At 35.1% G+C, this 16061-nt stretch overlaps 1 protein-coding gene across 6 annotated transcripts in view; it reads left to right on the forward strand.

Annotated features, from left to right (window-relative positions):
• Positions 1-5782: 5782 nt before the first annotated feature.
• nedd4l (NEDD4 like E3 ubiquitin protein ligase) overlaps positions 5783-16061 on the forward strand; it is a 63349-nt gene continuing 53070 nt past the window's right edge. For 3 of the 6 annotated variants that reach the window (XM_052587880.1, XM_052587883.1, XM_052587881.1), the window contains exons 1-2: positions 5784-6144; positions 13599-13672. In XM_052587880.1, the coding sequence (XP_052443840.1) occupies positions 6100-6144; positions 13599-13672 (119 nt within the window). In that variant the 5' untranslated portion in view covers positions 5784-6099. Of the gene's footprint in view, positions 6145-13598; positions 13673-16061 lie in introns of all 6 variants that reach the window. The other 3 variants (XM_052587878.1, XM_052587882.1, XM_052587877.1) reach the window with 2 other exon arrangements.

Below are 16061 nucleotides of genomic sequence, written 5' to 3' on the forward strand. Positions count from 1 at the left end.
TTTACAAAACAATCCTTGCCATATTCTGTATACTATAAGCACGCTGATTTTCCATTATGCATCACAAAAAGTGCAATACATTAGTTATGTCATTATAAATGTTTTTATTTCTTTCTCCTTCAATATTTGGGTGAGCTGGCAAGTGGAAAATCATTGTTTTCACACTATTATCAATCTTCAACCGGGTTTTAACATTTAACTGAATGACTTATGTAATGCATTAACTGCATTGCATAAAAATACAATAAACACATATGACACAAAGGATTAAAGCAGATGTGACTAGATGTGTTTGATAAGAAAAATATACCTAATCCAACCAAACCTCCTCCATTTTGTACGTATTTCAAATTGTATTACTCAAAGATGCCATTTAATAAAGAAAGAAACAATTGAATGGCAAAATAATAAATCAAAAATAAAATAAAATAAAATAAAAATGACAATTATTATAGCGTATGTATCCATTTTCAGTGCAGATACTGCTACTGTGCTTTTTGCAAATCCTCAAGACTTACCAGACTCCTTGAACTCAGTGAACCTGAAGACATTGAGTTTGTTGACCCGTGAAATCATTTGATCATGTGACTGCTTACCTGTACATGCACAAACAGAATAGGAAAAAAAGAACTGATAAAATAGATAAATATGATATTAACCACTTTGATTTTAATGCATTACTAAAAACTCTTAACAGCATCTACAGTTCTCATTTAAATGTATTAAATTATATGAATAATATTGTATTGTGTGTATTGTAATTCCTAAAATTCATTTCCCCAAAAAGAATATACAGAAGACATTATTGCCAATGTGTAATTTATTTATAGTTGCAATTTTGTAAATATAATTAATTACGAAATTGCTTCTGTTAGTCCAAGATAATAGCATAATTCTAATGACCTCCAAAAAAATTCTAATGCTGAGTAAAGGTTCCACTGTTCAGTGCACTTGTACTTTCCAACATTCCATAAGTCATTAAAAATATACTTCAAACTTATCCAGAGGTACACTTTCAATTAAATAAATTAAATTTAATCTGAATGAACTGTGTGATACATTCAGAATTTGTGATTTGAAGTTTTTTTTTTCAGTTTTTAGGTGAATCGGAAAGCTTTAATGTTTATTTTATATTTTTCATTTATAAATCCCATTCACACACACACACACACACACACACACACACACACACACACATATATAATATCATATAATGGACAATGGAGTTTTCAAACTTAAAAATGAACAATGACATCCATTTTTCAGTGAACTATTCCTTTGAGGTAAAATTCAAGTCAGTGATGGACTAAAATGGTTATTTTAAAATGGAACAGGATCAAAGCACTGAGCCAAAGCACCTGTTATAAAACTAAAACGTGACTTTTTCAACCTTTCCATGGCCCATGTTCAAGTGGCATGACATGACTCAAGCCCATGTGCTCGAAACACTTAACCCTAGCAGACAGAAGGAAATCATGACTCAAAGATCAAACGAGTTTGCCTGTGACCATCTGAAGCAAACACAGGCATAAAAACACAGTGACCTCTACCAAATAATGTTTCTCTGGTCAGCTGAGAGACTAGCCCTACCAGTTTATGGGTAGATGGAATGGGCTGGAAAACATATTCATAAGTCATAAAACAAGCTCATAAAGCGAAGTCATAAGTGAAGGTGGCTTTTTGATGGTGTATAGGGCAGTAGTTTATTTATAATACTAGTGAACACTATGAACATATTAATTATTTTAGGCAAGGATCACCGTTTGCTGATGAGTTTGGATTTTACTGACCTGAACAAGGAGACAGTTGGCTTCTGGTTACATGATATAATACACACACACACAAACACAAACACACAAATGCTCATTGAAGAATTTGGAGTGGCATCAAAACATCACAGATTTAATCCTAATGTTGGATGTCCCGTGCACTGTGTGGTTATTTAATTGTGTCCTAAAGTGAAGCACTTAAAAAAGGTCATCTCTTGGGGACTCTGCTTAAGGTTATTGTATTATAAGTCTGTATGGATAAAAAGTAAATGCTAATTACCAAGAGAGAGAATTACAGGAGAGAAACAGGAGGTGGGCAATGATGACTACAAAGGATTTCAAGCTGAGCTAACCCTAGAAACAAGCCACTACAGATGTAAAATTAAGACAAAATAACATATAATCTGTTTCTGGCCACTTGGTTGTTGTATTAGTTGTTGTGGAATCAGTTATTTTCAATCTTTGTTTAAATAAGCTTTAATAATTTATTAATATTACATATTATTTACTGGATATCACTTGATATCCTATCCAGTTACTATATAATATTACTACAACATTTTTAAAGATTTATCAAAAGTTTAGTGTCAGATGTTTTTAATAAAAAAAAAAAAAAGAAAAGAAAGAAATGAATACTTTTATTCAGTAAGGACTCGTTAATAATGTTACAAAAGAATTTTATTTCAAGCAAATGCTTTTTTTCTATTCATTAAAGAATCCTGAAAAAATGTATAACAGTTTCCACAAAAATATTAAGTGGCAAAACATGTATTTAAATGCTTCTTGAGCACCAAGACTGGAGTAATGCTAATGAAAATTCAGCTTTGCATCACGGGAATAAATTAAAAATTAAAAAATATCAAAATAGAAAATATTTTTTTTAATCAGAAATATATTTAATCATATTACTTTACTTTTGATCAAATAAATGCAGCATTGAAATGTTTTTTTTTTAAACAAACAAACAAACTAAAAAATCTTACTGACCCCAATCTATTTAATGGTACTGAATGTTTAAATACAGTATGTTCTGTATCCTTGGCATGCACCTGACTTCTGAATTAATGTGCACGCAGGCTCAGTTCTCTCTCCTCTAATCTGTGAGATTGAGCCGTCATCACGGTCAGAAAGGGTCGACTCCATGTCAGGCTCACGCCAGCTGTCCAACACTGAACATGTGCACTGCCATGTGCTCTCTGCCGCTGTCAGTCATCTGTCTTATTGCCAAATCTTCCGTAGAAAAGCACATCTTCACCATTCCAAAACTCTCCCAAAAGAGTCTTGCTTCTTGTTACAGTTTTTGTAGTATCCTGATGTCAATATTGGTTCTTTGAATACCTGTAAAACATTTGAATAATCTGTATATTTCACAAATGCTTATGAGAATAGCAGATCACTTACTATCTGTGGCATCAATAAAATGAATAAAAGACAACTTAAAAGTCCTTCCTCTTACCCTACTGTAAATTACAGCATTTATCGTCTCTTTAATGCTGCAATAAATCCAGGATTTTACAATTACTTCGAATTTTGTGCTGAACCACAAACTACTGAACTGGATCTGTCAACATCCATTAACATCAATGAACTCGGGCCCCTTCTGCTTTAGGAGTGATTGAAGTCATTAATGTGTGTGATGAAGACCTTAAAGAACAGCTGTGTTTGAAAAACAGGAAGATAGGAAGATTAAATGCTGCTCATGAATCAGTTTTGTTTCAGAATTGAGAACTTCCCACACCTGTGCACCTGGCTGACACCGGTGTGATTTTTTATTAACCACATCTGGAAACCCTCCAACAAGTAACTGTTTCCCAACCAGAGACTGGATTTGCGCTCATGGTTGGGTGGGGGGGGGGGGGGGGGGTGATGCAAAAAAATCCTTCTCTGTCCTACTCAGTGTGTATTGGTGTTATGTAATTTTACCATCTGGAATTGACATTGTGGTATGGATTTTTTCTTCAACAAAATCAAGATTTTTTTTTTTTTTTTTTACTTTAACATTAACATAGTGTCTACTGGCTTAATGTATTCCCAGTTTAGTAATTTAAGGTTATCAGAAGATAACGCACAGTTTTATTCTATATTTAATGTTGTGTCAGGCTCTTGAGTCAATAAAAGCATCTTAAAAGCTTTATTGAATTCAGTACCACAAATAATACAATAAACCAAGCTGTAAGTCTTAATGTATCTATAAATTGAATTTGGCAAATGTTTTATTTGATATTAATAAGTCATTAGAACTTATTAATGAGCTGGAAACTAAGTAAAGCCCTAGCTGATTAATTATACCACAGAGTTTTTACCACTGGTTCAGGCCAAAGTGAGTTTTTAAGTGGCAATACGAGGACATCTACTGGTACACAGAGAAACATATATAACAACATATACCAATTGTTCTTTTCTACATTAAGATGAATACATTGAAATGTATGTGAATGTTCCACCGTATTTTTTACGTAAATGCAGTCCATTTAGGCTACTTGAATGTGCGAGATTATCTTACAGTTATTTTACCTGTACAAAAACAGTCCAAAGTGCTGCTTGATTACTTAGTAGCAAACTCGTCTGCATGTTATTAAGGGGTTTTAATTCACTACCATAATAGCACTGATTTGCTGTGCAGTATTGCACAGTTATTCTTCGTGTTATTTGTCATTCAAAGAAAATATCAAAATAAGGTGGATTGGCTACTCAGATAAGATAAAAGATACCCAGAGGCTAGTGCATTTATTTTGGCACTACCCTAGATTGGCGTGAAAAGACCTGCCATGTTTGTTATTGGGAATATTGATAAAGATTTTTCTTTACTTTGGGATAATGTTTTGTTTGGATTTGTAAAAAAAAAAAAAAAAAAAAAAAAAAAAGTGCATTTACCGAAACACTAATTGTACTTCTATATCTTGTTGACAAAATGTTATATACATGAATGTATGTATATTCACATGTCAGAAGCCACTTTTATGTTTTGCTTATTGATATACAGGATTGATTTGGGACTATTTCTAACTCATTTAACAAGCATTTTAAAAATAGTTGAATGTAATGTGTTTTGTTTAGCCTAATTTTTCTGCTTAGTAATTTATTTTTATTATTATTTTGTATTTTTGTATTGTAACTGCTTTTTTATTGGTTGATATAATGTCCGTCATAAAACAATAAGGCTGTTAATCCAAAAGATATGTTAGTTGCTGTAACTAGTCACCATTTATTTTATTGTTATTATACTTTCAGGCTACTATATTTTCTACTATACTTTTAGGCTACTATATTACGTGCACACACACACACACACACACGCAGACACACATACACAAACACACACACACATTTAACCCCAAAGAGTCATATTAAATCTAGGAGAATAATTAATGACTATTTTCAACTTTTCATTTTCAGACTCCTTTACAGTTTTCACCTCTAAATTATACTGTTTGATCTTCAAGTTCAGTTTCAGTCTGGTGAACATCACTTTAGTGTAAAAAAAACAACAAAAGCAATTAACACCAGTAGAAACCAGCAGAAAACATATTTTAGTTCCGTTTCTCTAGGCTATTTCACATGTACAATGAATCCCGAATGATGCATAACAGTTGGACTTTGCCCAGTGTTTGGTGTTAATCATAAATTGGCACATGTTGGTAACATCTATCTTTTAACAGTAGAGGGTGCTAGAGCCCTGCTATAGGAGTCCTGTTACTAACTGCAAGACTCAAACGGCTTATTACTGGGTTTTTAAATAAACTGAGTGTTTATTTATTTATTTGTTTATTTGTATATTTTTATTGTGTTAATTAACACAAAATGTGCATAAAGACCTATAGAAATGTATGTAATACAATAAAACGTCAAGTTCCTATGGATCCAATATTGGGATCTAGGAAACTACCCATCCCTGATTACTCCACAAAAGTGCAACCACGTTGCCCCGCCCCCCAATCAACAGGGATTGGATAGTCTGTCCTCCCTGAGTTTCGGCAAACGCTGTGATTGGCGAGATAAGTTGTCATTCATTTCAGCGGGGAGTGTTTCGGATCCTGAGAGGAAGTGAATGATTCGCGTTTGCACTTGACGAAGGGAAATCATATTGTTGGGGAAATTAAGCGTGTATCCACCGAATTTCAACCGTTAAATGAGATTAAACCGGTGGACGTACATCTTTCGTCGCGATATGGTTTAAGAGGATAATCATTTTTGGACTCTGACTTCGTTGCTTTGGATCAACTTGCATTCACAGGAGATTTGAGGAGGACACACTTTGCTATTGTTCCAGCTTTCACACGAGCGTGTGTGTGTTTTTGTGTATGTGTGTATTAAATTGCCATTTGGCTTTATGGCTACGAATTTCGAACCCATTTATGGACTCTCTGAGGATGAAGTAAGTACTGTTTTTCTCAACTATACCATCTTTAAGACAGTGCATGTCTTCCACCATATTGTAGTTATTAAATGTTTATTGTTTTCCATAACCTGATTTCAGTTTTCAATTCAGATTGCAGTTCCACTGTGACAAATTATCAAGATCAATTTGATCAAACCTAAGATAATTATTTTAGTATCACAATAAATATTTATATAAGCCGATACTGACGATCATTTTGTGCATCCCACATTTCCATGGAATTTTATTAGATAAATAATGTTAAGAATGTAAAGGAATCTTGAAATCCTAATATTTCCCTACTAATACCCAAATACTTTTCTTGATTTAAGTCATTTAATGCATAATGTTTAGATTTTTATGATTGACAGCTCATCTGTCAAATATCAGGCTGACATTTCAAGATTTCTGGGTTTGTTTTATGCTGTACCATATTCGATATGCTTTTGGATGTTGTTATTGTTGACACTGACAGTATAATTGGCTAAAGGATGGGCGTTTTATTTTTATTTTATTCTGTATTAGTAATACAGTGTTATTGGTAGCACCACATTTTCATAACACTGCCTTGATGCAACTATGTGGGCCAAATTTGAATGGATCATAATCAAGTTTTATTACTAGCTGAAACCATTTTTATGTTGTTTTGAATAATGTTACAACAGATTATGTAGCAACCAAAACATTATGTTGTTCGTCATAACAGGACCCTGGTGTAACCCTCTGAAAATTCAGGTCAACTTTCTTGAGAGCCTGAGGACCGTCTTAGGAAGCAGGTGTTTGCCTATGATTCACTTGGATCCCTGTTAATGCCTTTTTTAGTCATTACTACTGCTCTTCGTGACATACTAGATCAGTCTTTTAGTTTTTAATCCTAATGATGATGATATAGTTCAAGGCCACGTGTTCATAGGTGTAAATATCAGTGACGTTATTATTATCTTTTTTTATATAGGCTTTTTTTTTATTTGAGTCCAAAGGAGAGATCTGAGTCATGTATTACTGTCATTACAAGTTGGCAGGTACCTATTTAAGTCTTTATCACATTAAGTTCGCCAGTCAGCAATTTATAGAAAGATATGTGACCTACTGTAGCACGTATAGCATACCAGGTTCTTAGGTGGAAAAGTACTCAAGAACTTGGCGTCCAAACCCTGAAACTGTAACGTAAGACTAAAGAAGTTAATGAATAATTTTTGCAGCGATTTAATATGTTTAATGTAAACAAAGAGAGGAATGTTACTAGCTAGATGTTCATCAACAGGTTAAACGGCGGATGATCAAAGTATGTTTGTGTTTGGACGTTAAACAGCAGGAGAAAGACTGAACATGCCTTGATTCACTTTCTGAGGAAGTTCTCTTGATTTGATTTGATTAAAGTGAAAACACACCCTATCCATTTTCTAAATGCATGTTTTAGATCTAATTGTGAGTGATTCATCCATGCATATGGTAGCTAATTATAAAAATGCCATAAATGGATCTTCCCGTGAAATTAGGGAATTTTTTGTCTAGTGAAGTAAGCAGGTCTTCTTCAATCATCTAGTCCCCCTAAACTTATTTCTTACCAAAGACAATTAATAAAACTGACTACAAGCTTGCATTCAGATCTGCCTCCATTTAATCAAAAGCTGATGGCTAGAACCAATTCCCCACCCTCCTGTTTTGTTTACGTCCAATACAGAATAAATGATCTTTCACCGCTTCCGTTATATCATTACTTTAAGTAATATTTTCTTGTCGCAAATTAATAAATTGGCTGATGTTTGCCATATATCAACTTGAGAAATAACCAGGTCTGCTGGCAAGCTACTGTGCTGTTGTTTTGTAGAAGTAACGTTCCTTGGTGGTCGGCATATTGTCACTATTTTAAGCATAGTGTTTTAAGCATCTGCATAACTTTGTTGCATCTCTAACAGTCTCTGTTTGCTTGTAACAGGAAATCACTAACTCTTATTAAAAAAAAGAATTCTATTTAGTCTCTTTGTCACTGTAGAACTGCTGCAAAATCTGTTTAAATGCACATTTTTCAAAAGTTTTAATGAATTCAATCCAATTTTAGATCCTGAAGTTCTGTTTATGAATTGTTGGAATTCCTGAATTCAGAACAAAACAGATAATCCTCATAATAATGTAGCTAATCAGAGTTGCCATGAGCAAAAAGTTGTGTATATATATAATATAATATAATATAATATAATATATATAGTAGTGCTGTCAAATTATTAATCGCATCCAAAATAATGTGTGGAGTGTGTTTGTGTGTAAATAGACACACATGCATATATTTCAGAAAGATATGTTATGTTTATATTAAATATATTTAGTTATAACATAAATTTTATAAACATAGACATGCAAATATTTTCAAAATATTCATTATCAGTGTGTATTTATATATTCATAATAAATATACACAGAACACACTATGCAAATAAGAACTTTTTTGTATGCAATTATTAGTATAGTGATTAATCGTTTGACAGCACTTATATATATATAATTTAAAAAAAATGTAAATATACAGTGTCCTCCACTGATCATTTTGTAAGTTGACATAATACAAAAATTTTTAGTATATGATTTGTTAACATACTCATTCCTGTACTGCATATGTGTGCAAGGTATTTTGAATCCGACTTGTTTTTTTAAACTTTAATTTATTTTAAATTTTTTCTCATCCTGTTGATCGGATTATCTCAGGTCTACACCATTCCATTTAATCCAATCAAAGTTTTATTTGGATCGATTGAGGTGTTTGGGTACATGTAAACATACTTGGTGTGTATGGCCCTTAACAGAAGTGGTGCTTCACATAAGTGTTTATTTATTTTAGCAATTTTGGTTGTAGTTGATTTGAGAAAGTGTTACTGTAATACACAGGGTTACACTTGCAATCTCAAGTTATTGATTCATCAAAAGTATTTTCCCTCCAAAGAACCATCGTGTTATTGTGTTATCCCAAATCATTGCATGACAGACACGCACAACACACAGAAGACATGCAATGCTTCATTAGTATGCGACAAGTATCCGTCAAGTAGGCTGGGACTGTTTACCACACAACATTTTCTCAGTCCTGTGGGATCCCATCACTCGCTCCCTGAGTTCCTGTCTCTTTGCTGGCCTTGATCGTTGCCTTTCTCATGCTCCTATAGATCTCCGTTCCCAAGACACTGTCTGTACACAGGAATGACAAGCTCTCCCAGAAACAGTCTGTCAATTCCGATAGACCTTTTGTTGACTGAACTCTTGTGGAATTGTAGACCCCCATTTGTTTTATTTCTGTTGGGCTATTTTACAGATTTATTGCCTTTTATAGATTAGACATGCACACCTAAGGTGAAGGCTTAGGTTGGATGCACATTCAATTTGGATGCACGTTGTTCAAATAATCTTATTGTGAATGTGCTAAAATGCATCTGGTTTACATTGAGGGAGGACACGCAAACGTTTACTTGATTGCTCGCAAACGCACTCACGCTTGGCATCATGAGCATGGAATGTGATACAGCTACAGTACATGCTGTCACATCATCTTCATTAAAAATACATGAGCAGTAGTTGCAGCCGAATCATGTTTTCCCGATCCGTGTGACATGCTTCTGTGCTGATGTCCCAAGATGGAATTAGAAAACCCAGGAACCATAAAACCACAGCCAGATGCCACAAAATCTACCAGCACTGTGTCAAATATAAAACCGTTTACTCTTTTGATAGATGAGAACTGAGAACTGAGAACTGTTTTTGCAATAGGAGCATGATGACATGCTTATAAGCACTTACGGTAAACCTTTCATTAAGGCAGACTTAGTTCTGATGAAACCAGGTGCCATAATATTATGAACGCCATTGATATGGAAATGCTTCCACTCTGCTCAGCGTTCTTGATTATGTAACTGCTGATGGAAGCATCCACACAAATGCTTTATAAATCTGGGTGTTTAGCCAGGTTAAAAACGGTCATTGTGTAACGTGAGAAGCCCTTTAATAAAAACCCTGTACAGTAAGAGCATAGATCTTTGAGTTGTATTCGAGTGCTTATGAATCGCATTCATAGACTATCTCACATTAGGAGAAATCACCATCATATGGTGTCTGTGATGGACCTTAGTAGGGGTGTAGCTGCCATTATCAAAATGTAGCTAACTCTGCTGTGTTCTAACATATAAAATGATGGATTTAAAAAAAGCAGCGATTTAGACTTTCGAGCCGCCAACATTTATGTCTTGCACTTGGGAACTGCTAATGTTTTTTACTGTTGTTTTAAGTGGCATTTAAGACGATACTGTATTGCAGTCGTCCCATTAGAACGACCCCAGCGGACCAAGGTTTCCCACTTGAGACCTGATGATATATGACATGGAAATGCCAAACCGGTCATTGAACTAATCTCTGGGTGTGCACAGGAAGCCAGTCAGAGCTTCGGCTCTCTAAGAGGCTGCTGGAATCGGAATCCTAATTATCCAGCTTGACAGCCACAGCTTGAGAAATACTTTTCTGCCATCTTACGTCGACGCGAAATAAAATCAGCTGCAGCCCTGAGACTTTATTATTATATCACTCAAATATGTTAAATAGGGCTGCAGCAAAGCCATTCCTTATTTATAGACTTGACGGATTGAGCCATTACAGTTTTGTTGACGTAGTAAACACACCACTTTATTTTGATTGCATGGGTTCTTTTCTAATGTTTACAGGCAACTCATCGTCAGAGTTTGTTGTGGCTGACGTAACCTGCTGGCAACCAAACGATTGTAGGCTCAAATCCTGATCCATCAACCACCTTGTTCTTGAGCTAGACATTTAAGGTCACTTTACTCCAGGGGGACAGAAGTTGCTTTGGATAAAAATGTAATCTCAATGACTGAATAATAATCTTTATTTTTTTTTTAATCTTTATTTATTAGTATCTTTATAAAGGATGCATTGAAGTGATCAAAAGTGACCTTATAACGTTACAAAAGAATTGCTTTTTGCTTTGTTTGGTTTTTGACACAGTTACAGGAATAAAGAGTAGCAGCCATTTTTCTTAGATATTTTTATGTTTAGTTATTACTTGTGTCCTCTTTAAGTCCCTCTAGCATCCCTGGCCTTCAACAGCAATACCAATGAGTTATCATTTCCTCTAATGGACCAAACCCAGCTATCATCTCTGCCTCACCAATTCATCTCCCCAAGTGTCTGGAGTGTGTAAAGTGGCATTAGAACGGAAGGCGGGTTTGTAACTCTGGTTGCTTGCCCTTCTTCAGTGTTTTATCTTTTAACCTCAATTAGAGAATGGTGGGAGATTCAGGGAAATAATCATAGTTACGAGCGGGAATGTTTACCACCATGTCAAGTATTATCTGAGAGCTTTGAGTTGAGTTCAAGGGTAAGACATTTTTTATGTTATTGAATTATGTGAGAAAGACGTTCTCGCGTGGTTATAATTGATTACAAGGGTCAAAAGAGTGTGTGTTTGAATGCATGCAAAAGGAAAATGTGCATTTACAATTTTCATGAATTAGAGGCCCATGCCACTGTGATTTCTGTTTAAATACATACATGTTGGAAACTTCTTTGTTTCTCTTTTCAAGGGTTGTTGTGTCATCCTGAGCTAGTGCTTGGGCTCTTAACTATGATGGTTGATACATAGGAGTGATTGGAGTTGAGAGCTAGTGCTGTTCTTTTTCTTGGGCCAGTTATTTTATAAAGGAGTGTTGGAATACAACAAGTTCTGGCGGTGAGATTAGAGTGAAGATGGATTCTGAACATTGTGGACCTGAATGAGGGAAGAGCTTCTTCATGTGCAACTGGTCCCTGATTTCCCTTAATGTCCTGTGTTGTCCTTTTTATGAAAATTTCAAAATGATGTGAGATTCTCAAAGATTTGAGAATTGCTTTGTCACGTTCAGTGTGGACGAGCCTCAAGGTGTTAGTTTATTTTCATTTATTTTATTTTATTTGTTTATGTTTTTTTGGCTAGTAGAAGTTATGAATGGACGGTAACTTAAAAATTTAGTAGCAAAATTGGCTGGTGAGCCAAACCCTGATTATAAATGTCTTTAATGACACAATCAATTTAATGCATCTTTGCTGAATAAGTAGTACTAATAAGTAATAAAAGTAGTAGTAATAAGTATTAATTCCTTTAAAAAAAAATTTAACCGTCTGAACTCAAACTGTTGAACAGTAGTGCATATAGTATTATTTTTCCAAGGTAATTATTTCATTTTATAATTTTTGCAATGAATCATTTTGTGTTGAAATGGCTTCTAAAAAATTAAATAAAACATGAGCCAAATAACAGCTATTTAAAACCGATATCATTTGTAACATTTGTGACAACTTTAATGTTTCTTTTGATCAATTTAATGCTCTTTTTCTGAATAAAAGTATTAATTTCTTAATTTTTATTTCAAATGATTATTATTTACTTTATTTTTATTTTTGCTATGAATCCTTTGATACTGGAATGGCTTTTAGAAAATAAAATATCATGAGCTTTATCATACTTCCCAAAAAACGTCAGAAAAGGTTTACAAATGAAATGACATTTCCTTCATACCAAAATACAGTAGTAGCTTTCTGCAAAGACATCTAGCCTCTGTTTGCATTTTATATGAAAAGCACAGATCTGTCAGTTTGAGCTACCCGGTGGGATGACAGAAACACCCAAGTACCTTTCAGATTATAACAGCTTCTCCCATCTCATCCAAATTGTATTAGTTCTGTAATAATTAGGTCATATACGACAGGCAGAATAAATACAATCCGTCACACTGGCGGTGGTTGTTGTTGTTTGCCTCGTCTGCACGAATGATGCATGTCTTTCAGGCAAGACTTTCAGACATAAATAGAAGGAGAATTTCAGAGAGCAGAAGTGGGTAAAGCAGGAGAAGAGGGCCTTTCTTACTCTCTACAGTGCGTCATTTCTGGACTGGTGAGCTTCACAAGCCGAGAGGGCGAATAAGATGCTCATTGTGTGATCGTGATCGGGATGAATAGCTATTGAAAGCTGGCCGAGGTGATGTTGGGGGTGGGATGCACTTATGCAGAGTGGGAGTCGTGAAATGGTGGTTGTATCTATTGCTGGAGAGCTTTTGAAGGCCAAGCTGAGAACTTTAGACCACCTTATTCAGCCTTAAGACAAGAAACTGGTGTGCTGGATCTAAAGGCCTTGGTTTATAGCTCCCTAGGGATTTTTTTTTTTCCCTCTGCTATACCATCGAAACAGTTCCGTCTTAGTTTGCATCAATGAACACAAAAGCTTTCTTGGCTGCCTCTTCTTTCTAATTTCTTTAAGATGCTCCTTTTTCATCTTCTCCTGGAGGTGAAATTGGGAAGCTCTCACGACTTGGAATCAGCTTAAATTTAGGCTATGGGTCAGTTTGTTTTTTGTCTTCTAGACTCGTGTGATGTATTGATTTATTCATGTTGGTCTTTTCTGTGTGTGTCATGTTTTGCAGAATGAATCTCGTATTCTTCGTGTCAAGGTCATTGCTGGCATTGATCTGGCGAAGAAGGACATCATTGGTGCCAGGTAAGGAAGAACTAAAGGATGTGTCCGGAGAGGTGGTGAACCATCCCACCTAGAGATCGACCGATATGGGTTTTTCTATAGCCAATGCCAATATTTAGAGGTCATGGTCAGCCGATGGCCGATATGTGCTGCCGATTTTAAGGGCCAATATCTTGAAGGTTTTTCCCTTCATTTGCATGCTAAAATGTCACACTAATAATAATTGGATGCCAACATTTCTAAACTTATTATCACTTATTGTTATTATTTTTGTTCATGTGAAGAGGATGATCTTTTCCATCTAGTTTACATAAAAAATAATAGTAATATAATAATAATAATAATATTATAGTTTAACATTCAGATACATTGGATATGTGCAAAACGAGACGTGAGCAATAACCTCCAAATACATCTAGTCAAACCCGTGCTCGCTCATCCTCGTATGCACGCACTCATGCATTGTCATGATCTAATGCACTTTAAATTTAATTGACTGTGCAGCACAGCCACAAGCACCACAGTTACTTTTGGGATAATTTTATTTTTAATGATAAGTGTCATTTGAAAACATTGCAATTGCGTTTTTAAATACAACAACGAGCACCAGGAAACCATTTAAAGAGGCGCATTCAGTGGTCTCCTTGACGGGAAACAGTCAACAAATCAAAATGATCTCAAACGTGTGGCGTTCTCTCTTCATTTTATCATTTTACAGTCCTGCTACTAGCATTTTATTCAGACTAAAACCCCTTTAATTCGGGTGAGAAAGCTTTTTTTTCTAAGTGACTTTTGCACATAATAATAATACCGCTGCAGACACATTTTGCAGCCTTAAGGTTATTAACTGATCGTTAATTTAAAACAACGATTCACATGGAAATTATCGAATATTGACATCCCTAAATGCAGATGAGTTGGATGGAAACCTGGCTATTGTCTCCATCAAACCATGCTTCCAAACAAATGTCATTTAGCGTTCAAATGTCACCGTTCTGGGCAGCTCCAGGACAACTGTCTCTCCGAGCACAGTGTTGTCTGTGAGCGGGGCGGAGTAACGTAGCCCTCAATCACGCTGCAGTTTTGGGAAAGCTGCCAACTTCTCCACCCCATTTACAGAGTGAAATTCTCTGACTACCTTTATCTCCCAGGACTGTTGTTGAATCTTCCAAAAGTTTTGGCTTAGGGTCTTTCACATGCGGCAGCAGCACTTTCCACCGCACCAATAACACAGGGCTGCCCGCTGACGTGCCTGACTTTAAATCAGCGCTACTAAACACGGATATCGGCCGATACCGATATATTAAAAAATGACAAATATCGGCCCGATATATCGGCCGACCTCTAATCCCACCTGCCCAGTCTGTTCGCCCGTTCATTAGCAAATGCAAATCTTGGAAACACTTAGATGTGAGTGCGCATTTGAATTTGTTTGTGTTTTTCCTTCTTTAGTTTTGTGCCTGAATATCTGAGTTGCACTCTGTGAGTCTTTCTTTCATTTAGACAATAGACTTATCCAAACAAATTATCTGTGTGCCAGGAAACCAGCACAAAGGGAAAATGATTGGCTGATCTCATTTGTGCAATGTTGCAAGTTCTCTTTATACCACTTTGAAGTTCTCAGGTTCTAAAGTCAGAGGTCATAGAGTGCATAAATTACCCACAGTAACTTTTCTGATCATATCAATTAAATGTAAGTTCGATGTCAGTTCAACGTTAGGATGGATTGCATAAAGCTGACGTAATTTTATAGGCCATTCACAGCATTTCATGCTAACTTTGTACTAGGGTTTAACCCTTTACTGAAATTATAACAGTCAATACTAATTGCAACCAATGAAATTTCTTGATTTCTAATACTCTGATATTCTGTGGCTCAAGTGGTAGAGCATTTTGTTAGCAGTGCAAGTTTGTGGGTTCGATTCCCATTGAACACGTTAGGTAAAAAATTTTATTATTTAAATTAAATTATTTATTTAAATTACAAAAAAATTCACAAAAGCCCAAAGATATTTTTTTCCCTGAAACATCTTTCACTGAGAAATTTCTAGTTAAGAAACTGCATGTAACACTTTGAATTAAGCATTCTGAATTAGAAATACAATTCCAGTTTTGTAATATTCATACTTCAAAACAAATTCTTTTCACACATTATTTCAGGTATCTAAAAACATGTTTATACAACAAAGTACGATGAACTACAACAAAGGGACTTTCATACATGCATGTATTAGGCAATCATCAGCTAAAACGGTTTACAGTTATGGCCCTGGAAATGCCTGGCAATGTTATTTGACCATGACTCTCATTTATCATACACTATTAGTTAGCTAATAAATAACATGAGTTAAGGTAGAAAATGATAACCACTTACATTTACAGCTGTCCAAAATGCCGTGTCATTTTACTA

The sequence above is a fragment of the Carassius gibelio genome, chromosome B21 (assembly GCF_023724105.1).
Source record: "Carassius gibelio isolate Cgi1373 ecotype wild population from Czech Republic chromosome B21, carGib1.2-hapl.c, whole genome shotgun sequence".
NCBI classification, from domain to species: Eukaryota; Metazoa; Chordata; class Actinopteri; order Cypriniformes; family Cyprinidae; genus Carassius; species Carassius gibelio.